Below are 23,552 nucleotides of genomic sequence, written 5' to 3' on the forward strand. Positions count from 1 at the left end.
AGCGATATGGGCCCTCACCACATGCCCACGGGGCAGCCGTTTCCCTGCTCAGGCAAAGCCTCTCCCTCCTGAGACCCATGTGGGTCCTGGTGGTTGCTGGTCTGTAGCCCACTGCCCAGTGAGAAATGCTGGTCACCAGACCCTATTGTGTGCCCCTCTGCCAGGACCAAGGATGTGCCTGCCAAGGGCTAGGTAAAACAGCTGTCCCCATCTCCGCACTGAGGGACGGCCCCTCCTACACCTTAGCTGGGCTTTGGTTCCCTCCAGACACCCTGCCTCTGCTGGCATGTATTCCCACATAGGTTTGTTCTTAGGGCTGCTGAGGTTGCTTCCTGGCCATGGTTTCCCACTCCATCTGGGCAGAGCCAGTCTGTGAGGGCTGGTCACACCTACCAGCATCTATCCTAAAATTTGTGGGTCTTCACTGAGCTCAGCTACACTATTTGTGTAGACCCATTGCCCCCAGTACTCTATCCACACAGGCCCGAGGAGTCCCCTGGCCTGGAAGGGGACAGGTCAGGAGATAGGTAACTCCAGCACATGTGGTGACTGCAGTGCAGAACCTGGGGGGAGGGTGCCATGGAAGCTCAGGAGGGACCTGGCCTAACCGGGGTGTGAGGAGGTGTCCTTGGGTCCCAGAAGAGGTGCTGCCTGAAGTGGGCCTTGGAGCCAAGTAGGAAGACATGGGTAAATGAGTGACAAGTGCTTCCTGAGTCAGGTGAACAGCACGTGCAGGGTCCCAGAGGTGTAGTATTTGGGAAATAAGTGTGGCTGGAGTGCAGGAACAAGATGGGAGGAGGCGGGGCCCGGAAACAAAGCTCAAATCCAGCCTGCTCCTAGCACGTCAACTCAGTCTGTCTTGCAACCTGAAGAGCTGGGGTGTGGTTCATGTTTACAGAAGGCTGAAGTGTTGGAGAGTTTGAATCACTCCGGGCTACTAGCGTAGGCAGGGAGAGAGAGGATTGCAACGTAGGTGGGGTCACTCTGAACCCCCAGGCCCTGGGCTTCTGCAGCCTGCCAGCCTCACCCACCTGGCTACCAGGGCCTTGTTGGATTTGGCTCTGATTCTTTCCTTCTTTACTTTTTATTTTCTTTTCCTTCCTTCTTTCCTCTGCCCTCTTCCCTCCTTTCCTGCCTTCCTTGTACACCTACTGTGTCCCTGTCACGTGCCAGGCATGCATCTTGTGCACAGTTACCTGGCAGGATCTGAGGCCTCGAGATAGGACTCCGCATCCGAGTCCGCCTGGGGCCCTAGAGGACCGTAATGGTGTAGAGGCTGGGTGAGAGCAGTGCAGAGCTGGAGCTGGTGGGGGGAGGCGGCTGCCTCCCTTGGGATAACTGTGTCCTGGGAGACCAGTCTGAGGGGAGAGAGCTGGTCCTGGCCTGAGGGATCTGTTAAGGGAGGAGATATGACAGCATCCTAAGGAGCCCAGCCTAAGGTGGTGGGGATGGGAACGGAACTCTGTCCCAGGACTCTTGTCAGGGAGGCAGTGCTACCACCCCTCACAGTTTTTCACAAAGCCTGTTCCATTCTTTGCTGGGGATATTGATGGCTAAGAGCTGAGGGCAAGGAAGGGGGGATGGGGTGTGGAGCTGAGTGTGCTGGGTGCCCCCCAGCCCTCAAGGAAACTGGAGTGGGGCCCACTCTGCTTCGGTTACCTGTGGCTCTTCTGACCCCACCGTTCCCTGTAACCGGCTAAGGCTCCCAGGCAGGGCTTTTCAAACAATCACCTGGGAAATGGTTTCCCGGGCCCCATTGAGAAGGGTCTTGGGCAGAGCCCAGGAACCTGGGTTTTAATTGAAGGTGATGCTGAGTCAGGCGTTCCAGTAACACAGACTCCTACTCCCTCTAGGTTACAGATGGGGAAACTGGTACAGGAACTTGCTGATGGTCACATCAAGTCAGGGCCTGTGTCAACACCTAGAGCCAGTCCTGAGGGTTCTGGGCCAGCGGGGAGGCCAGGAACCTTTGTACCTGGCTCCGCTCCGCCCCCTGTTGGCCTGGCCCAGACCTGCCCTGGCTGGGCTCCCCTCCCCACCCAGGTGGGCTTGCTAGACATCACGTGCACCTCTTGCCCTAAGTTAATAAAAGGAGGAGGGCGCTCAGGTGAGCCTCCAGCGTGAGTGAGGCCCTGCCCCCTGGCCGCCCCACCTGGCTCCCCAGCCCAGTACAAAAGGCTGAGGGGCCCAACCAGCTAGTTTTGCTGCCAGGAGTTAAGCGTGCAAGGAGGTGAGTGAGGGCGAAGCTGTCTCGAGCGGGTGTCGTGGGGAGGAGGAGAGCGAGGCCATGCAGGGGTTGAGGGGTACGAGGATCCCCCCCTCCCCTCGGTAACCTCCACGGCTTCCTCCCTGGCTTGTCGTCACTGAGGGGGTTGGAGTGACCGGGCTGCTCTCCCTCAGCCCCTTGCAGGGGAAATGGAGTGGGGCCCAAATCCCACCTGACTGCGTGTGCCTCTTCTGACCCCCCAGGCCCCTCTGGAAGTGGGAGTGGTGCCTCCAGCCCTGCCTGCTGCCCCGTAGGCCCGGCCCCAGCTGAGGAAGCCTGGGGAGGGCGTGGGTGTGAGGAAGGCCGCAGGGGCGCTCGGGCCGGTGAGCGCTGGGCTCTGCTCTGGCTGTTGTCCTCTGTGCTCTCAGGACCTCTTCTCGGGCAGCTCCCCGAGCCCCCGGCCCAGGGGGTTGCCGCAGGCCAGTCTAATGCAGCCCTTCCAGGCCCCAGGGCAGGGGAGGTGCCGCAGAGCCCCTCCTCTCGCTCCCCTGGCTGGACTGAGGTTGGCAGGCAGATGGGGGGGCTCCTTGGGTACACTGCTGCCTCCGTGGGGACCCCAACTCTGGGCGTCCTAGCTGCTGCCCACCCAGAGGCTCGTACGTCCGTTGATGCAGCCATCCACGCCATCTGACACCCCCTCCACCCCTCCCCAGCCTCAGCCTGAACTGGTCACTCTGCCTCCTGCACCGCTGCCTCTGTCCTCTAGGGACCCCACCCCCAGGCCTCTGTGCCTTCTCAGGGCAGCGAGAACCTGGGCTCCTGGGAATGATGTGCTGAACCCCTGTGCTCCTTGGAAGGACGGACCTCAAGAGGCCTCTCCAATGATTACTAGGCCTGGCAGGGGGAGTCCCTTGCTCCTTTCTCCACCAGCCACCAGATAAAATCATCTACAAGCCCCTCTCCTTCTCGGGTGGGGGCGGTGAGCCCGGGGCAGTCTTCTCTCCTCCCCATAGTTCACAGCCTGCGATTCCAACCATGGCGGCTGTTTGTCCTCAGATCCTACCAACCTCCCTTCCCCAAGCCCCGCTGTCAGAGGGGCTGGGGCTTTGGCTTGGGGCCTCACGGCAGAGAAGCTAGGGGCTTCCGCCAGCCTCTTGCCTGCTGAGGCCTTGGCCCTTCCTTCTGAAGTGTCCTCAGTGAGGCCTGGGCTCCCATCCACTGTGAGTGGGCAAGAGACCCTGCTCGGGGAGGCCTGGGTGCCCCGGCAGTCCTGGGCCCTGCCTGCCTTTCCGCAAAGCTTGGCGCCTCCTCAGTGTGGGAGAGCCAGGGTAGCCCTGACCAGCCTTCCCTGCCACCCCTCAGCTTGCCACCTGTTGGTCCTGAGGACACACGGATGCCAGCTTCCAGGGGCATCTTCCCCAGCCCTGTGCACCACCACCCTGGTGAAGCCAAGCCTAGCAGGTGGCATGAGTCCCAGCCACTAAACCAGGTCCCCACCAGATCTGCCTGGTGCTTCCCCAACACTGCCTTCCAGCCCGGTGTGCATCCCAGGCCCCCAGCTTCTGGTACCACAGCCCTTGCCAGTTGTCCAGCTTGGAGCCTCTCCGGACCTGGTGCTGCTCCATCTGGAGGTAGCTCAGACCCCTCTCCTGGTCGTGGGCACCTCTGGCCCCAGCCCCTGGCATCCCGGGCTCTCCCAGCGTTCCTCAGGACTGGTGGGAATGTTGCCGACCGGGTCCTTGGCCTCCTTAATCAGTAAAACTTGATCAGAGGCCAGAAAAGAAATTCAGGCAAGGCTTTATTCGGGCCCCTGCTGCAGCAGGGGGGAGCGAGAACAAGTGACAAGTAACAGGTTCCATTGCTTGCTCGCTAGCTGAGGTGGGGTGAGCCAGTTCCTTATGTGGGGTGTGGGTAGGGGTATGTCCAGGGGTCGGGCCGGAGGGGTGGCTTAGGTGTTTTGCCCACCCCTTAGGTGGTGGTGTGTGCAGGGGGCATGCCGAGTACCCTGCTTTTGCTCCCCACCCCCTGCTTTTGCTCCTGGCTCTTCAGCAGTGGCAGTTGGGCTTTTTGGTCTCTTTGTATCTCGTTGTCCAGAATTTGCCCCAACTGCGCATGCACGCAGTTATTTTTAGTCCCTATATTGATACTTTCTTTGTATTTTCTTGCTGGAGGAGGCTTGTGTCCAGGTGCAAGCCTGTCTCAGGGAGACCTCGCCCTGCTCAGCTGATGCCACGTTCTGTACACCAGGCTTGCTTTCCATGCGGCACCAGCAGGTAGCCCCTTTCTCTTGTGGCCCCAAGGCCCACCTCCCTGATATGGGTCCTAAACCTCCAGCTGGGCCCACCCTGCAGAGGAGGTGCCTGAGGTTTCTGCAGTACTTCCTCTCGTGCTGGTCTTCCTCCCAGGGACCCTTCTGGAGCCTGGTGCCACCGACTTCAGTGGGGCAGAGCCCAGTGCCCCTTCTCCCTTACCCATTGGCTCTGTGGCCACCAAGGCCTCTGACTGCTGGGGGACCCACACCAGGGCCCCAGACCCACGGCCTCCTTCTTTTTGACTGCTGGCCCACCCAGAGCCTGGACACCTGAGCCTCTGGGCAGAGAGGTGTAATGACCCCCAGGACGTTCCTCTCAAGCAGAGAGCCTACTTGGCACCAGGCCCTGGCTCTCTGGGCTGAACTGGGCAGCGGGAGTGTCTCTGAGGACATCTGGGCGGAGGTGCTCAGTCCTGAGGAACCAGCTCTCACAGCTTCTGCTGTGTTCCCATCCAGTATCCATCAGGGGGACCCAGCTCTCCTCCCACCTTGGCTGCTGGGACCCCCAACTCGACTCACTCAGGGGCCTGGAGACCACCACAGCAAGCCACAGCCAGCTTGGAGGAGTGCCTGGTGTTTCTGCACCCCTTTTTATGGTGCCCACTTGGACGGGAGGGGTGGGGACTTTGGGGGGACTACAGGTCCCCTCTGGTCAGCTTACGAGTCTGACCGGAGGATGGGACTGCCCCTGTCACAGAGGTAGGTCTGAGTGGTCCAGGCCCAGTCCTTCCCTCAAGCAGAGCCCCTCTGTCTTTCCAGCTGGCCAGCAGGCCCCAAACCCCAATAATGGCTGGGTGGCCTATGTCCCATCCCACTCTGTCTCTTGCCCCTTGAGGGGAGGCTGGCTCCAGTCCTGGCCTGGCACTTGGACACCTTTGAGTTGGAGGCCACAGCTGGCAGGTTGTTCCAGCACGGCCTGCCCGTGCCCAAGGCAGGTACCATGTCGGAAGCCCCAGGCCTGGCCTCCAAGGCTCCCATGCTCCTCTCCACTTCTGTCTCATGCACGTCACCTATGCACTGCCCCTCCCTTACCCCCCGGCTCAGCCTGGAAATCATACTGGCAGTAAGAATAGTGCCACCCAAGTTACGGCTGAGCCTGCTTAGAGGGTGGCTGGAAAAGGGCCTGAGGCAGCATGTCTGGGAGTTCCTCTCTGCTTATCTTCCTTTCTCCTAGGCCCTCAAAGAAGGCAGTTTTCTCCATATCTCCTACCCTGCCCCAAGCACACACAGTGCTGCCCCTGGCCTCTCCCTCCCTAGAATGTACCCATGTGGGACTGATGCTTTGTTTTGTCCTAGGATCCATGTGAGAGGCAATGATCCCTCCTTTCCTCAGCAAAGGGGGCCAACTGAGGCAGCGAGGTGGACGGTTCCCCCACGGCCCCAGCCCTTAACGGTGGAGTCGAGCCCAGCCCTTGCCGGGTGGTCATGCCCGATGATGGAGTCCACGCTTAGAGGCTTCCCTCGCCTCGGTTCAGGTGCTGGCTGTCCTCCGTGCCTGCTTCCTACAATCCAGTCTGTTTCTAGTAAGTCTTCTCGGCTCCATGGTGTTGCGTGGGGGGCTAAGCCTAGGGGCCCTGCCCGCCTCTCAGGCCCCTCCCAGGCTGCGGAGGCCCCGCCTCCAGTGCTGGCTAGCGCGCCAGCTGAGTCCTCACCGCACCGGCTCCCTGCAGCCAGAGGTCAGTGCGGGTGCAGAGCCAGGTGGAGGCTGGAGGCAGATGCTGCTCGCCAACTCAGACTTCCCGAGCGCCGTGGTAGCCAAGGCGCGCCAGCGCAAGGGTACCTGCTGCCCCTGGTGCACGGGCCTGGCCTCACTCAGCCGCAGTGGTGAGTGGGGGGATGCCCGCTCTTTTCTGGAACATGCCCACCACCACACCTTTGTCCCTCCTGGGTTCCCTGGCTGATCTTGTGAGGATGCCTGTCACCTACCCTTCTGACTGCCCTGCGGCCCAGCTCAAACCTTCCCCTAGGCCTAAGAACCTTCTCCTGAAGGGTCATCCCCCACCCTCCTGCCCCCGCACTTTAACGCTTTCCGTAGGGGTTCACATTAGGGTTGGGTTTTATGGGATGGCCTGTGAGGGTCTAGACTAGGAGCCAGATGGCTGTGATTCCCTCGGGGCAAAGCCCTCATCTGCCCCAGCCTCACCTAGAACAACCCAGAACCCTGCTTCCTTTGGTCTTGGGCCTGCTGGGAGCTAAGGTTGCCCTTGTTTGCTTTCCAAGGCAATATTGACATCCTCATGAGATAGCAGGGAAGACTGAGGCCCAGCAGGGGTTGCCGCAGGTCAGAGTCTCCATGGCCAAACAGAGCTCAGGTCTTGGCCCAGAGTGGCCTGGGGCCCTGTTCAATGTCTTAACAAACACCCTTCCGGTGTTGTGCCCTGCAGGGTATACCTCGGAGCACCTGTAGCCTGAGAAGCTGCCCATCACCTGGGTGATTGCGGGATCAGCCCCCTGCTCAGGACGAAGGCCAACTCACACCTACAGAGCAATCTGAAAGCAGGTGCAGCCCCTCCACCTCCAGGGCCTCTGAGCTGGGAGGACGCTGTTGCCAGGGGCCGGGGGCAGAATCGGGAGGACAAGGCTCCATAGGCTGTCCTCTCTAGGGGCAGCTCTGGGCTCCAGGGTCAGGACCTCCAAACCTGGCCCTTCCCCTGTGAGTCTCCTGGCCCCAGACATAGCAAGCAGCTTGTCCAAGGTCACCCTGCAGAGAGGGGGCAGTGGGACCTTGGCTCTTCTCACTCAGCTGCACTTTCTCTCCCCACCCCCTCCAGGTGCTACAGAACCCAGGCAGGCTGGGTCCTGCAACAGCCTCTCACCTCCCTTCACATCTGGTTGGGGGGGAGGAGGGATGGAGGGAATAGGGTGCCTTCCCTGCCAACTCATCTCCTATTTGAGGAGAGATGGCATCTGGGCTGCAGCATGAGTGGCTTAGACTAGAAAGGTGTTCCCTAGGTTCTTACCTGGCCTTGGGCAGGGTGCCTTCACGTGCTTCCTGATCCAAGTGCCCAGGATACCTTGAGTCTGTCTCCCTAGAGGTCCTCAGACCCCTCCCCTGGGCAGTCCCCTATCCTGGCCCTGGAGGATGCCAGGCACAGCCATCCCCAGGGCTGCCCCACCAAGACAGGCTCTGGCTGCTGCAGTTTCCTCCTGGAGCCTTGGGCCATCGCCCTGCCACCTTCCAGCCCCTGGGTGAACACCTAGCCCACAGCTCTTGGGCCCTGGACTTGGACCTGAGGGTCCTTCTGTTGTGGATGAATCTTCTTGGCAGATTCAAAACACATCTTTGCTGGATGTCCCAGGCTGGCTAGGCCCCCTCTCCACAGCACTGACATCTGTCTGTCAAGCCCCAACCAGACTGTGAGCTGATGGTGGGGATAAGGTCTGACTTACGTGGACAAGATGTCCCAGGATGACACTTGCTTAAGCTCATGGCCCCTGTAGTCTCTTTTGGGCACCGCATCCCCCCACCCCTGTGCTGACGTGCCTGCATTTGGCCACAGGTGCCTCTCCTGCCACCCTCCCTACCTCAGGCCAGAGGCACCTGTGGTTCCAGGCAGAAGCCCGAGTGCAGAGCCAGGTCTGGCAGACGGTCCCCAGGTGCTGATGGCCTTGCCCAGCTGCTCATGGACCTGAGCTCCCTCACTGCAGCTGGTGAGTGACACCCCTCCCCGAGCCTGCCGTCCCTTCAGGGGCCAGGCCTGGGCCCAGCTGACCTTTGTCTGCTTCTGGCCCCTCCTTTACCTGCAAGGCTCTCACTGAACATGACTGTCTTGCCCATTTCCTCGTCTGTCCTTAACAGGAAGTTTATAAAACCGCTCAGGGACATTGCATCTCTTATCCACCAGGCCCTCATTGGAGACGTGGTCACCTTGGTAGGCCTGGGCCTGGCCTTGGAGTAAACAGGAGGTCATGCTCTCCTTCTAGGATACAGCCCCCATGGTTCCCATAGGCTCTTCTCCATCTGAGCAATGGCCTGGTGGGCAGCTGCCCCTTCTCACCTTGGGGTGGGGGGAGAGGGTGAGGCAAGAGATCTGGTCCTCTCTCACCCACCTGAGGCTGCTTGGAGGCAGAGTGCCCATCCCTGCCCACCTCCCACTCCTGGTGCAGCGGGGCTGAGCCCCTTCCCTGCCCTCTGGCAGGTGCTGATTCAAGGTTCCCAGTGAGTGTCGCTGGGGTGGGTGGGGGAGTGGCTCACAGCACTCTCCCTGCCCTTCAGACCCTGGAGAACCACTGGCCCAGTGGGCTGGCTTGTTTCCTGCACTGCCACCTCCCAAAACCTGGGGCTGCAAGCCCTGTCCTCTGGGTGGGCATAAGAAAGCAGCAGAGTTCCCACGTTTCAGGTGCAGATGCTAGCACCGCCCTGCTGTGGGCGTGTGGTGGTCAAGAATGCAGGCTCTGGCGCCCTGTGACTGTGACCTTGGGCAAGTCATTTAACTCCTCTGCCTCCCTTTCCTCGGCTTCGAGATGGGGATAATAGCACCTATTCACAGGTGCTTGATGAGTGTTAGGTTTTTAGAATGAACTGAGTTCTGGAGGAGGCGGCAGGTGTAGTGATCAAGGTAGCACTGCATGTTCATCTCTGAGCCTCTGTTTATTCAGCTGGAGAATGGGACTGCGCAGTTCCAGAGCTGCTGAGAATTAAAGTCCGTGTGACAGTGGGAAGTGTCCTGCAGGCCCCATCTGGCCCATGGAGAAGACTTGCTTAGGAAAGACTCGTCTGCGTGAGGGTGCTGGTTTGCCAGGCCCCTCCGCCATCCTGTAGACCCTGGTGATGTCTGTCCAGCCTGGTGTCCGCATGGCTGGCTCACCTTGCCAGGTAGACCCTTTCTCCTTACGTGTTGCAGGTACTTTCACCTCCAGAGAGACCATGCTAGGTCCCCACGTGTGGGTTCCCTTCCCTGTACCTTCTCCTTCAAACCCACAGAGGTCACTGGGTGTGTCTGAACTGTACCTTCATGCAAGGCCTCACGTGATGCTTGACAGCCTGGCTTGTGGAGGGCCAGGCGACCAAAGCCTGAAGAGCAGAGGGGCTCCGCGTTCACTGGCCAGCCATGGCCCTCAGGCTCTTTCCTGCTTATCCCACCCCCTTCTCTCCTGTATCACCTACAGGGACTCTCATGGTAAGGGGGGCAGCTTGGGAGAACAAGGCTGGCATAACCCTCCCTCCCTAAGAAAAACACTAGCAGGGATGTTTTAGGCATCCTGACGGTTGGGGGAGCATCTCGCGGGGCCGCCTCCTAGTCCCTGGCCTGCCCTGGCCCTTGAGTCAGAAATCGTGGAGAGAGGGGGCTGACCCAAGACAGGTGCAGGTAACAGGCTAGTTTCCGGGTACCAAGGGGTAGAGGCTTGGGGGGCAGGGCCCCTTCAGGGGTATGAACGAAAGCTTAAATATTCCAGAAATGCAGAGGAATCGGCAGCCAGCTACAGTCAACCTCTACATGGTGACCTTCCTGTTGACCCTCTCTGGCATCTTGGTGCTGGCTGCTATCTTTGGCCAGGTAAGCCCATGGTCTGGGCCCTGGACTCCTGGGTCCCCTCGCCGGGCCTGCCGGCTCTTCTGTAGGTCGAGGGAGCCTTTGGGGTAAGACTACACTTGAGTCCCCTTCCCTTCTAGGTCATGGTTTCAAAGACCATCGCCCCGTGCTACCAAATCTCTCACGTTCCGGCGGGCCCAGGAGTCGCTGGAGCTTTGTGGGCCAAGGGCTTCACCTCCCTGGCTGTCGTCCAAGAAACCTGCCTCCCCCTCCAAAGCCCCACCCTCTGACCCTGAGAGGCTGTCAGTTCAGCTTCCGTCCTAGACCTTCCCCGGCCAGGCGGTCTGTTCTCTGAGCCTGGCTTGCCCCGCGGCGCCAACCTTCCCTGGCACACAGCCAGGCCTCACCTCGGCCACCAGCACCCCAAGGCCTTTGGTCTGAGGGTGACGGGCCCTAAGGCGGAGGTGGGGCTGGGACCAGGCCTTGCCCCCAAGAGTCCCCATTCCCACCCTTGACCCTGTCAGTCTTCTGCCCCCACCTCCTCCTCCTGTGGGCTCCGCTCTGAACCTCTCTTGTGTCCTCATGCTGGATGACTGCCTAGAAACAAAAGCAGTCTTTTGTACCAGCTTCTGATTGCGCCGTGTCATGTAATTTTCCATACCCCAAAAGGACCGGAGTTTGGCTTGAGATCAATGATACCTCCAGCCCCACCACCGTGTCAGGCTGGTGTGAGGGCGCCAGCTCTGTTCTCCTGCCCGCATCTTCTGCAGGCCTTCATCTCACCCTGTTCCGCTCCCCAGGGCCTGACCTGAGTGTGACGATGGTATCGAGTAGTTTCCCAGACCTTCCGGGGGGAGGTGGGTGCCGTGGGTAGAGCACACCTGGTGTCCCTGGTGTGGGAGGTGAGGCGCTGTCCCCCCCACCCTGCCTCTGTCGCGGCCCTGGGAGTCTAGTCCTTGGATGAGCTAGGAGGGAAGAAGCCCCCCTTGCTGTGTGACCTCAGGTGGTGCCTTCCTGCTCTGGCTCTCGTTGTCAGGGTTGAGGCGCTGACTGTGAAGGCTGGGGGTGGGGCGGGAGGAGGAGAGGTTTGGAGGGTGGTTTCAGTGGCGGGAGCAGCCACGGGAAGGGGCACCTGGGGGGTGGGGAAAGGACAAAAGCCAGGAGTCAGGAACAGTTTACCCAGAATGGTGCTACCTGCTCTCCCCCACGTCCTCCTGGCTTTGGGGTCAAAGGGGGCAATGAGTTGGGGCACATGTCCCCACTTCTTCCGGGGCGTGGGGGGTCACTGCCTGGTCCTCCGGTGGTAGAGGCAAGCTCCCCTCCCCAGATCTCCTTCCCTGCTCCAGCTCTCCTGGCCACATGGGGCCCTAAGTTCTGCCTCTGTGCACCCATCCTCTGCAGCATTTCTGGGGCTAAGTGGAGCGCATTTAGAGGGTTCTGCTTAACCACCCCGGGTTCACCCCCCATGACAGAGGGCGTGAGCTTTTGGGGCACAGTGACTGTACCGCCCAGGCTCTGTCAACACCCACTGGGAAATGTTTGCACGAGGCCTTGGTGGCTGGGAGGCCGACCCCATCCAGAGTAAACGTCCCGGGGGAGCAGGAAGAACTGACCTCTGTACCTGGACACTCCGAAGCAGGCCTTCCGCGTCAGCACCTGGGACGGGAAGGGTGGGGTCAGGCCAAGCTCCCTGGCTGGAAGCCCCTCAGTTCCTGGGGTGGCGAGTGACCCCTCAGCTTGACTCAGAGGGTCAAGGGCCCAGCCTGTCTCCCAGGAAAGAGACCCTGGCCCAGTCAGACGCTCACCAGGACAAGGGCGATGCAATAAGCAGGAGCCCCAGGATGGTGAGCGCCACAGCGCAGCTGGGGATGGAGGTGTGACGCTGACCTGAGGCTTCAGAACAAAGTGGGGAGATGACGGCTGGTGGGTCCCCATTCTTCCAGACCACAGACCCCTGAGAAGGCAAAGCCAGGCCTGCAGAGAAGTTCCAGGCGAGGGGTCCTGGCCCAGAAGGTGCTACAGGAATAGAGCTCTAGAGCTGGGGCCACCTTGGAGGGCTCCCGGGAAGAGGAGGAGCCAGGCCTGGGCCCTAAAGAGCAGCCAGCTGGGGGCTAGTCCAGGAGGAGGGGGGGCAGGAGGGGGAAGCAGGCCTCAGAATCAGGGCCAGCAGGGGCAGCAAGGCAGCGAGCCTGAGGGAGGATGCAAATGGCCGGATGACACAGATAGATAGAGGGAAGCCGGGAGAGAGGCACTGACCGAGGTCTGGGCTGACCATCTCCACGGAGAGGCCCTCAGCTTCCTGCAGGGCATGCAGACCCCGGAGCACGCAGTCCTGCATGAGGGCTCAGGCCGGCGCGGCCCTGAAGAAGGTGGCACCCACCCTGGCAGTCAGTGGGTCGGGCCTGGCAGGAGGATCAGCACGTGTCAGGAGGCTAGACAGCCTGGGGGTCTCAGGAAGGCCGTTTCTCTGAGCCACTGGCCCCACCCCTAGAGCTCATCCCTGGGCCCCAGGTCACCCAGAGCCACCACGCCTTACTGGAACTTCTCCACCACCACTTGGCCGAAGTTCTGCAGAGGCCTGAGGACGGTGGTCAGCTGGGGAGCAGAGAGGATGAAGAGGGTCACAGCTGTACTGCAGCCTTGTTGGGTCCCCACACATGAAGCCTCCAGCCTCCTGCTCCTCCCTTCTCTCCCCCCGCCCCCACTTCACCCATCTCGTCAGCATCCCCCGAAGTTGCTGGGACTTAGGGCCGCTTTTGTCCCGCAAGGCCTTGGTGAAGGGTTGGTCCAGGATCTGCAGCCACACTTCATACTGCACCATCTCTGCTTTCTCCGCTAGAGGGGCGGGGAGGTGGGCATCAGCCTAAGCCCCCTCTCCCGGGAGCCCTGGGAGAGGACCAAGCCCTGCCCCAGGGCTGCTCACCCCAACCTCTACGCTCTCAGCCAGCAGTCAGCCACATCCAGTCTGATGCTCAATCCAGCCCCGCTGCCTGTTTACGTATAGCCCATGAGCTAAGAATAGTCTTTACATTTTTAAATAGTTGAAAAACATCAAAAGGATAGTATTTTGTGGCACATCAAAGTTATGTGATATACAAGTTTCCGTATCCATCAAGTTGTACTGGCACACAGCCATGCCCACCTGTCTACATATTGTCTGGGGCTGCCTTCTAGTTATGAGGGAGCAGTCGAGTAGCTGTGACAGATACGATGGCCCACAGAGCTTATCTATCCAGCTCCCCATCTGAGGCTCCGTATCTGATTCTTCTCGGTGGCCCCAGCACAAGAGTATTCGTGGTCGACATGAAATTCTGTCCATTCTCCAGAGGAGGAACACTGAGACCCAGAGAGATTAAGAGGCTGCTGGCCAAAGACACACAAGGATCCCAGCCCTGACTCACCATTGGCCATGATGCTGGATTTCTGGACAGCAGGATCCACTATGTTCCAGGCCAGGTGATTGGCCAAGCCTGGTGGGTGGGTACCGATGGGGGTCTGGAACTTGTATTCTATGTAAACGCCCACCCACTGGTCCGCATTACTAGGGCGAGTACAAGGGGGGAGTGCAGGGGTTACAGGCTCCACCAGCACATGTTTCTAGAAGCAGGTATCCAGCCTCCCACCCCAGCACACCCTCAGGCACTAGGGCTCCCCACATCCTAGGGCAGAGCTTTATAGGGCCAGCTGGAGCTACCTGGGACAAAGCCCTCCCTTGGTGGCCCCCAGCCCATGGCTCCCATGGCCTGGCTCGGAGTCACGCGCCCCTCTGCCCCAGGGTGGCCCCCAGGAGAGGAGCAGGGCAGGCTGGGCAGCAGAGGAAGAGCCCAACCCACCTGAAGAGGAGCAGGGGGTCTTCCTGGGGATGCGCTGTATAGAATCCTGACACCACGGGCGTGACCTGTGGGGAGTCCTGGAGGTCAGGGCAGGCCTGGGGACTGTCGCTCCTGAGACCCAGTGTGGGATGGGGTGGAGGCAGGACTGGGGTGAGGCAACTGAGAGTCTCCTTAAACATTGCATCCTGGGTGTCTCACTTCCTCACCCTAGTGCTGGCCCTGGATAGGGGTGTCTGGTTACAGAGCCTGACCATGTGCCCCCTGGGACAGAGCTGTCACCTCCCTCAGGCAACCTCCCCACCCCCAGGCGGGGCGTCACCCCTCCAACGGGGGCCCATCGGGCAGGGCTGTGTGCCCTCCATGCCCGCCTCCCCCCAACAGGGCCGTGGCTGGGTGCCGCCCCACGCCTCACCCCCAAGCCACGGAGGCCTGCAGTCAAGGAAGGCAAAGTGGGTGTCCCAGGCTTCAGAGGGAGGGCAAGAGGCCACCTCACCTGTCGGAGGATCGTCTTTTCCAGCAGGACAAAGGGGGCAGAGCCAGGCAGGAGGAGCGGGGGCTGGAAGGGCCTCATGGCCGTGAGACGGATGCTGATGGTCTCCAGGGCCAGGTCGGTCAGGTTGGACCCTGCAGGGCCATGGCTGGGAGTTCAGGAGGCCCCAGGAGCCTCCTGATCCACCACACCCTGCCTCATGGCCAGGGCAGGAGTTGGACCCCTCTAGGGAGCAACCCCAGCCGTCTGTGGGCAGGCGAGGAGGCACTGAGGTAGGGGGTTGGGGGGGCGGGCGGAGACTCACCATCAGAGGCGAGGCTGCTCTCATCCAGGGACAGGTTCCCCAACATCTTCCCTGCGGCCTTCACTTTGCGGTACAGAGTCCAGAGGACTTCACAGGCAGAGGGGCCCGGGGCGGGGCCCCCAAACACAAGGGAGGCATTCACAGCTGCAGAGTCAGGCCTGGGGACAGAGACACATCCTTACCAGGGGTCCAGTGGGGGCAGGGAGGGCCCTGGGGGCTGGATGAGGACCTGGCTGGTGCACAAGTAGGCCAGTGTCCCGAGGAAGGGGAGTCCACCGGGGGAGCCGTGGACTGAGTCCCTGTGTGACAGCACCCCTCTGGGTCTCAGCTGCCTCCTCGCTAAAATGCGGATAATGATTCCTTTGCTGTAGGGTTGTGTGATGACTAATGGTGCAGCCAGCAGAGCACAAAGCAGGTGCTCGGGAAAGCAGGTTCCCTCGGACACCCCAACAAACTGGCTCTAATGGGAACACTGGGAATCCCGCCCAGGGAGACGGCCGCTGTGAGCAATCAGGAAGTCAACCTGAGCCAGACTGAGAAAAACATCTTTGGTGGCATCACAGGAGCAGGGGGTCAGGAGAGAGGGAGGTGACAGGCCTGAGGAATCTCTGAGCCTGTAGGAGGTGGACCAACTGGCCATGTCCTGAGGAGGCAGCCTGGCCTGAGCATGGGGTTGAAGGAGTTTGTGGGGAGAGATCTGAAAACAAACAGCCTCGGGATCCAGATTTCCTTCATCCTTCCCCTGAGTACCCGTTTCCTGCTGTGCCATCCTGCGGCTGGGGAGACAAAGCTTCTGTTCAGACCCAGGGCAGGGAATTCAGAGAGAGATTTCAGTTCATTAAAAGGGGAAACTTTCTAACCAACTTGGCTCAAGGCCTGGAAAGATAGCGGTGGTGAACTTCCCATCACTAGGTATAATCAAGCCTCTATCAAGGTCTACACCGAGCTCACAATTCACATGTGATGATTTGGACCTTCTCAACCTTTTTTATGAGATTGCAGGGCTGGCATCTGCTGGCAAATCTGGCTTTAGGTCCCCCCAGCATCCCCAGGGGCTCAGAACCAGAAAGGGGATTTGCATCTGTTTACATGTCATTTATGGGCTCCTGGCCCCAGGGAAGTCCTCTGCCTTTCCCACCACATTCAGGCAATGCCTGGCACCCCTGCCCAAATTCTGCCGCTGGAATTGGGGCTCAGAGCAGGCAGGAGGTCACCTGAGGTCACGCAGCCAGGGGCAGAACCAGATGTGGGCCTCCTGCCCGCCTGCTCAGGGCTTTTCCTGGCCCCGAAGGTGCTTCTGGCCTTGGTGGGGCTGGGCACGGCGGGGCAGCCTGGGCGAGTGCTCTTGCGGCCTGAGAAGACACAGACCGGCTGGCAGGCAGGTGGTGGACCCTGAAAGACTCGCTCACTTACCTAAAGAGCAGGTCACCGACACCCTGAAAGCTGGAGAAGGCCTCGTGATAGATGGACTGCAGCTGAGGACAGACAGAGCCATCTGAGGGTCATCGTGGCCCCCCACTTCTCCACAGCATTAGCCCACCCTCGTCCACTCTCATTATCTCTGGTCTGGCCCCTGCAATGGCCCCACTGGCCACCTGGACTGCCGGGGGCCACCCAAGACTTCCCCGCATGGCCGCCAGGGACCACCTGCCAATCACCCTCTACTGAGAACTGCAGGGCGCCTGCAGCTGTCCAGCAAACACACAGCCTTCCCAGGCCTTTCCTTCTCTGTAGTTTTATTGAAAATCACTCTCCAATCCAATTGTCCTGTATCCCTACAGCCGCCACCCTGCCATCACACCTGGACGACAGCCCCTCCTCCTCATTCTCCCCCTCCCACGCTGGGTTTCATGTCTTCTCCATTCAGCCCTCTCTCCCGTGGCCTCAGCCTCTACCCACCTCTTCACCTCAGGGTCCTCACACACGCTGTTCCCTCTGTCTAGAAAGCCCCTCCCCATTTTATCTGGCTGCCTTCTCTCCATCCCAGTTAAAATTCTCCTTTCTCAGAAAGGTGTTCTCGGACTTCCCTGGTGGCGCAGTGGTTAAGAATCCACCTGCCAATGCAGGGAACACGGGTTTGAGCCCTGGTCCGGGAAGATCCCACATGCCACGGAGCAACTAAGCCCGTGCACCACAACTACTGAGCCTGCGCTCTAGAGCCCACAAGCCACAACTACTGAGCCCGCGTGCCACAACTACTGAAGCCCGTGCGCCTAGAGCCCGTGCTCTGCAACAAAGAGAAGCCACCGCAATGAGAAGCCCGCGCACCGCAACGAAGAGCAGCCCCCGCTCGCTGCAACTAGAGAAAGCCTGTGCGCAGCAACGAAGACCCAATGCAGCCAAAAAATAAATAAATAAATTTATACTAAAAAAAAAAAAAAAAAAAAGAAAGGTGTTCTCTGGGCAACCCCTTAACCCTGGCAATCTAAATCAGTCTTCTGTTTATCCTGTAACAGCCCCCGCCCTCCTGGGAGAGCGCTCTCTCCACACCCACTCTCTGCAAGGGTCTCTGCCTGGCTCCCCCTTCCTGCTGGAGCCACTCACGGGACAGGGTCAGTTTTCCACCTTTTGGGCTCCCACCTTGCACCCCACATGCTCCTCCCCACACCGAGGAGAGGCACAGGGTGAGTTTCATTGACTCCACACTTCCAGAGCCCCTGTGGGCACCCAGCCCTGTGCCCAGCTGTCCTCAGGGAGCTGAGGTCTGCGGAAAGCCACAGGTTGGGGTGGGATGGTGTGGGAAAGGCGGCTCACAGAGGGAGGGATGCCGATTCTGCGGGGCAGGGGGTCTGAGTCACCAGGGGAGGCCTCTCCAAGGAGGCAGCCTTCGCCAGGCAGCAAGGGCAGCGGAGGGCGCGAGGTGGCCCAGGGTGGAGGAACAGCCCATGCCAAAGCACAGAGGTGGGACGGGCCTGGGTGCTCAGAGGTAAGTGGGGTAGGGGGTGGGCTGGGGTCAGCACGCCTGAGCAGACAGAGGAAGAAGCCCGCACCTGATGTCGGATGTTTTCACTCAGCAGCTGGTACTCCAGGGAGGCAGGGTTCCCGAGCGCCGCTGAGAAGGCTTCATTGGTGATCCTGAAGGTCACAGAGTGAGTCACGCGCCTGGGTCCTGGGGAGGGAGAGCCTGAGTCCTGCAATGAGACAGTCTGGCCGGGGTGAGGCAGGAAAGACGACTGGGAGGAGGCGGCACCTCCAGGGACGCTCGGGAAGGCCAGAGGCACATCTGAAGGAGAGGGTGGTCAAGGGGGCTGGGTTGGCAGGGACCACCGACCCAGGCTGGACTGTCCACTGAAGAGCAGCCATCCCTGTAACCACCAGAGGCAGGGCAGGTGGGACGCTGGAAACATTGAAGGGAAGGCCTGAGGTTGTAGGTGGGAACTCAGATGCAGAAGCATCCGGAGAGGTTCTGGCTCCGGTGGTGAAGGGGGAAACTGAGGCCAGGACTGGTGATGGTGATGTTAGTGCAGGTGACAGGGATGAGGGTGGGGACGACAGTGGCAGTGATGCTGATGACGACTGTGAAGAGGGTACCGCCAAGGGCAATGGCAACATTGAAGGACCACTGGGGGGGCGTTGGGCCCAGACTGGACGCCAGACCACTTCTGTGTGAGCCTGAGCCCACTGTGAGGGCTGTGGAGGCCGTGTCCAGCCCTGACCACACTTGCTACAGGGAGAAGAGGCTCTGTGGCAGCCAACGTGTTACTGATCGATGTAAACACAAGTGGGCCCTGGGGTGCTGAGGACACGGCCTTCTCTGGGGCCTTTGGAGCCAATGTCAGAAGTGGGGCGGTCCCTGGCCTGAAGTTGCTGGCCCCTGATGCACATGGCACCCAAGCATTGGGGCTGAAGGTGTGCCTGCCCACAGGCCAGGCCAGAGGTTGTGGAGAAGCCTACGATGGTGACGTGGCAGCTCTCTGGAGACCCAGTGACCAAGATCTCCTCTCCAGGTCCAGCCACGTAGGACACTGGCTGGGACTCAGGGGCCCTGTGGGCTGCAGGCTCAGCCACTGCTGATGGAGCTGGTCTGGGTGTGGCCCTGCCTGAGACCCCAGTGGTTCCCAAAGGGGCAGGCTGGTCCAAGTGGAGAGGCAAGTCCAGGAGCGAGCCTAGAAGAGCCTGCTGGTCCCCAGGTGCCTCTGGAAAAAGGGCTCCTGCCTTCCTGCCAGGAGCCTCCCCTGGCCTCTTGGCTGAGGGAAAGACTCCAGCGAGGACTGTCACCAAGGAGTTTAATGATGAGAGGAGTATCTTCTTGCTGTCCCCTTGCAAAGCATATGTGCCAGAAGCCAAGGGAGACGGACCCAGGTCTTTGTGAGGAGGAAGAAGGGGCAGGGTGGAAGCCGAGACCACCAGGACAGCTGCAAAACAGGAGAGGCCTGTTTTGCCAGCCGCTCGGTGGTGTGGGATTGGCCCACAGCCTCTTAGATGCCTGCCCTCCCTGCCTCCTCCCTCCTTTAGGGCGCCTGAGGAGACCCAAACCCTGGCCCCGGCTCTGCCCCAAACCACTGGGCTACCTCTGGAGAAACTTCCTTTCTCTGGCCCTAGCCCACCAGAGACAGGGGAACTCTGCCCTGCCGCCAGAAAGGGGGACAGTGAGGGTAAAGGGGCATACCTCAAGGGTCCCTCTCTTCTCTCCCGTCCCAGCTCCACCCCATGGCAGGACCCCTCCCCAAAGGAGTCTTTTCTGGTGAGACCCAGGCTGCTTGAGGATGCTGGGAAGTGCTGTTCAACCTCCAGCAAGGAAACAAGGCAATTACCTTATTCCATTCCCAGAACACAGGATGCTTCTTGAGGGCCGAAGGGGGGTGGGGGATGGGGAGGGGACCCATCTCTGAAAGCTGTAATACCACACCTGGCTACAAGGGTGCACTGAGCCCCTTGGGGGCCAGCCCCATGCCAGGTTCCCCCAAGTGGGTGACGCTGAGTGCCCTCATGGAGCCCCAAGCGTGGGGGACTGAGGAGGGGATCCTGGCCCCGTCTCAGGATCCTCTGAGCTGACCAAAGCCAAGCTGACCTGAAGACAAGGAAGGCCAGCCCTGACGTGGGAGCCATGGAAGTCCCCCAGGTGAGTGGGCGGGGTCTAGGACAGGCCCCCCTAGGGGCCGCACCTCCACTTACCAGCCAGGAGAAGCCCAGCGGCTGGAAGCCACTGCCCGCTCATGAAGAAGGCTCCCGCTCAGGCTGCCAAGCCTCCAGGACCACGTGGAAGGTGGCAGATGGAAGACTCCACTCGGGTCCCCCTTCAGGAAAGGAAGGTTGCCCGGCTGTGAGCTCTGGTTGGCTGAAGCCTCCAGCCACTCCCTGAGCTGCGTCTGCCCGGCCCCTTCCACAGTTCTGCCCTGCAGCTCAGCTGCAAGCCCCTGCTGCCTGACCCTCCAGCAAAGCCCTTCTCCCTTTGGGCTGCAGACTCTGTTGAATGTGCCAGCCTCACAGCCCGAGAGGTTATAGGCCTGAAAACCTATTGAAGAAGAATGAGAAGTTCTGTCCAGTCTTCAAATGCGAAGAATGGAAAGTTCTGTCCAGTTATAGGCCTGAAAACCTATTGAACAAGAATGAAAAGTTCTGTCCAGTCTTCAAATGCGAGGTGGGTGGATGTGGTGAGGGTCTCAGTGGTGCAGATGGTCCGGGCGTGGGTGGGGGCGTGAGTGGTGCTGACGGTGGGGTGGGGTGGCTGTGGCGACAGTGGCAGTCACAGTAGAACTGTGATGATGGCAGAGGTGCTAATGTGGTGGGAGCTCTGCTGGTGTCCAGGTAGGATGGGACTTGGTGGAGGGCAGTGACACTGACAGCCACGCCCCATCCCCTGCCCCAGCTCCTGAGGCACTTTGGTCCCCGCTCCCACCCCATTAGGCTAGGAGGGGAGTCTGGAGGAGGGCAGATCAGAGAACAGTCCCCATCTTGCCCGCCCCCACTGGGCCCCTGTGGAATCCTGGCCAGAGACCTGGACTGGGGATGTTGGGTGTGGAGATGGGTGGGCTTTGGGTTGAGGGGTCCTTCCCGGGTACCCCCGCAGACCTGGCATTCTGGGCAGATCCAGAGCAGTGTGCAGTCTCAACCAGAGCCTCCTCCTGGTCCTTGCTGCAGTCATTCCTGCTTTCCGCTCACCAGCCCCCTTCCTCCCCCTGCCCCTGCAGACACAGGAGGAGAAGGACCGGGGCGGCCCTAAGAAGCTCTGAGCTGCTGAGGGCAGGAAGGGCAGGGGTCTGGTGCCTTCACAGGAGCCAGCTCGGCTTGGGGCTCAGACCATGCTCCACATCCCTCCCCCGCCAACCCCACCCCCGGCAGCCGTAGGAAGTTTTCAGCTCTTTCAAAGCCTCTCCCACCAGGCTCCTGGCCTGTGTGTGACCTCCGAGAGGGTCAGTGACCTGTCTGTCCCAGGTCACTCAGGACAGGCAGACCACAGAAACCCCTTAAGGGGAGATAATCCCTAGAACCCTTCACAGCAGGAAATCAGGCTGGAAACTCCCGCCCTCCTCACCTGCCTCTTGCCACCACCCAGTAACTCCTACCTGGAGGCACTCCTTCCTCTAAGGGAAAATTCCTCCACGGTCCGACCCAGCCCTAACACATATATCATCCCAGGATCAGGCAAACCCCACAGCCCAGCCCTTTCCCTCTGTTCAATCACAGCTCAACTGCTTTGTAAACCTGCACTCCTCTGTCTGCACACCCAGCGGCTGCCTTCTGCACCCCAGCCCCTTCGGGGTGAAGAGGTTAAGAGTCCCGGCCTGGCCAGGTTGTGGGGTGGATGCCCTCCTAAGGGCAGGCTTTGGTCTTTGACAACTTATACCTCCAGTCCTAGTTCCACTGCCCCCATTCTCCCACCTACCCTTCCATAAGCGCCGCCCCCCCCGACTCTGGCCTGTGACCCCATCTCCCAGGCCAGCCAACCCACTCTGGCACCCCCATTCCATCTCCCTTGCCTGTGATCCCAGGATGCCCAGGTCTTACCTGGTGACGCCAGGAAGCCTCTGTCTCCGGAGATGTCAGTGTCCCACAAAGGAGGGAGTGATTGCAGAAACCCCAACCTCTGCCCAGGCTGGCAGGGCCGCCCCCTTCCCAGCACCCTCAGGGCCAGGAAGATTTGATTTCTGATCGCTCCAGTCCAAGAGCAAAGGCCACTCACACCCTAGGACACTGGGTCCTCATCTCCCGGCCCCTTCAGCGCTCCTCCTGGCCAGGCCAGGCCAGGCCAGTCTAGGCGAGGCTGGGACCAAAGCTGGGGGCAGGGCTAAAGATTCTCTCAGCTCTGAGGCCGGCTTAGCAGCGATGGTCAAAGCAGGAGCTCCCAGGGGCAGGAGAGGGATGAGGGACAGAAGCATGCCTGAAGACCACTGCACACCACTGGGCAAGGGCTCTGGGCTCAGGCTCCAGTGGTGGGAGAGGAGCACATGCTCACTCTCCCCATCAAGCCCCTGCTGATCAAGAACAATTTTACAGAGAAAGCTCAATCAAGAGCTAGAGATCAGGGCTCAGCCTGTGTCTAGGATCAGGGCTTAGGTTATGCACAAGGATGGGGCTCAGTCTACGACAGGGCTGGTTCTGGAATTTGCGCTTGAGCTGGGCTAGACCTGGGGTCTCGCTGCTCTTCCCCTGAGCTCCAACAGGATGGCCATCCCAACACCTGAAATAAACTGTTCCTCGTACCTGAAATAAATTGAGTGGGAATTCTAGCTTAGATCAAGGATTTCAATACAAGAACTTTTAGAAGATTCACAGCCTCTGGGGCAGGATGGGGATCTGGCACCAAGGGTTGGGTAGTATTCCTCCTTTTGTGGAGCAGCTCAAGCCCCTCAACCAGGCCCTTGCCTGGCACTGCAGCCGGTGCCAGTGCCTCCCTCCTCCTCCTGAGCGCCACAGCCCTGAGAGGACCACAGTCTAGCGCGATTATAGTCTGACTGTTCTGTGTAAGAGCTCTGCACCGCCCCCATGCCCCATTCCTAACACAGCACAGTACAGAGGGGAACCCTCTCTCTCTGTGATCATCGGGGGCAGCGGCTTCCTGGGGCAGGAGGAGGGTCTGCACTGGGGGTCATCCTGTGACCCTAGTCCAGCACCAGAAGAGAGGGTGTGTGGAGACCCAAAGAGTCCTGGAGAACATGACAGCAGTGGGCAAGGTGAGACCCCAAAGGGAGGAGCAAGACAGGTGGTCCCAGGGCTGACCAGGCAGACATTTGCCTAGACACACCGGCAGTGGGGCTGGCACATGCTCAGCTTTGCCTATGTACCTTCCGGAGGTAAGGCCTCTCCAGCTTTGAAGGTGGGCCTCCCCTTCCTGGCTCTCTCTTCTGGGCTCCCAGCCCTCTGGTGGAGGAGTGGGGGTGGGGTGGGGGATCAGCTTACACTCCTCTTGTGCCCCTTGGCAGGTGCCTGCCGGATCCAAACCTTAATCCCCGTCTGTACCTTGCTCCCCAGAGGAGTGTTGCTATGATGGCCCAAGGGCTCCAGCCACTTGACCAGGACAGAATAGGGGGCTCACAGGAGGAACAGCGAGAAGACTATGGGGGAGCCCGGGACCCTCTGCATCCTCTGCTGAATTCTCAATTCTCCACAGCCATTGGAGGCCTCTGGCCAGCCTGCCTGGCTGACCTTAGTCCTGGCCCACTCCCCAGCCCAGCTCCAGCCCTCTCCCCTCGACCCACCCCTGCCACGACTGCTGAGGTGGCCATGTGCTGGCTGAGGAGGGACAGGAGAGGCGGTATGAGAGAGGAAACAGCACCTTCCTGCCTCGCTGTGCTTCCAGGAAGGGTGTTCTGGGCCAAGAGAATAGCCTTAGCAAAGCTCTACAGGTGAGTCAGCTCATGCACGGGAGGGAGCCGCATTCCAGAGCCCCCAGTTCCCTAGCTCAGGGACCCAGTCAAGGCTCCCCCAGGGTCGGGGAAGGGTCTCCGGTTCTCCAGTTACAGCCCTGCCCACTGCTGCATCACCCAGGTATCC

General features: G+C 60.3%; 1 protein-coding gene and 1 long non-coding RNA gene across 4 annotated transcripts in view; one reads left to right on the forward strand and one right to left on the reverse strand.

Moving 5' to 3' along the window:
• Positions 1 to 7,033: 7,033 nt before the first annotated feature.
• On the forward strand, positions 7,034 to 10,281 carry LOC309656360. The gene is made up of 3 exons (XR_014261297.1): positions 7,034 to 8,168; positions 9,915 to 10,015; positions 10,132 to 10,281. It is a non-coding gene; the product is annotated as an uncharacterized lncRNA (long non-coding RNA).
• A 1,275-nt stretch (positions 10,282 to 11,556) lies between these two features.
• LOC309656333 (taste receptor cell protein 1-like) overlaps positions 11,557 to 23,552 on the reverse strand; it is a 73,879-nt gene continuing 61,883 nt past the window's right edge. For all 3 annotated transcript variants that reach the window (XM_082452645.1, XM_082452644.1, XM_082452646.1), the window contains 7 exons: positions 17,609 to 17,749; positions 16,032 to 16,093; positions 14,619 to 14,776; positions 14,318 to 14,448; positions 13,825 to 13,889; positions 13,393 to 13,532; positions 11,557 to 12,826 (listed from right to left, as the gene is read on the reverse strand). In XM_082452645.1, the coding sequence (XP_082308771.1) occupies positions 12,504 to 12,826; positions 13,393 to 13,532; positions 13,825 to 13,889; positions 14,318 to 14,448; positions 14,619 to 14,776; positions 16,032 to 16,093; positions 17,609 to 17,749 (1,020 nt within the window). In that variant the 3' untranslated portion in view covers positions 11,557 to 12,503. The remainder of the gene's footprint in view (positions 12,827 to 13,392; positions 13,533 to 13,824; positions 13,890 to 14,317; positions 14,449 to 14,618; positions 14,777 to 16,031; positions 16,094 to 17,608; positions 17,750 to 23,552) is intronic.

This window comes from Balaenoptera physalus (assembly GCF_965194825.1).
Source record: "Balaenoptera physalus genome assembly, chromosome: 2".
In the NCBI taxonomy this organism is placed as follows: domain Eukaryota; kingdom Metazoa; phylum Chordata; class Mammalia; order Artiodactyla; family Balaenopteridae; genus Balaenoptera; species Balaenoptera physalus.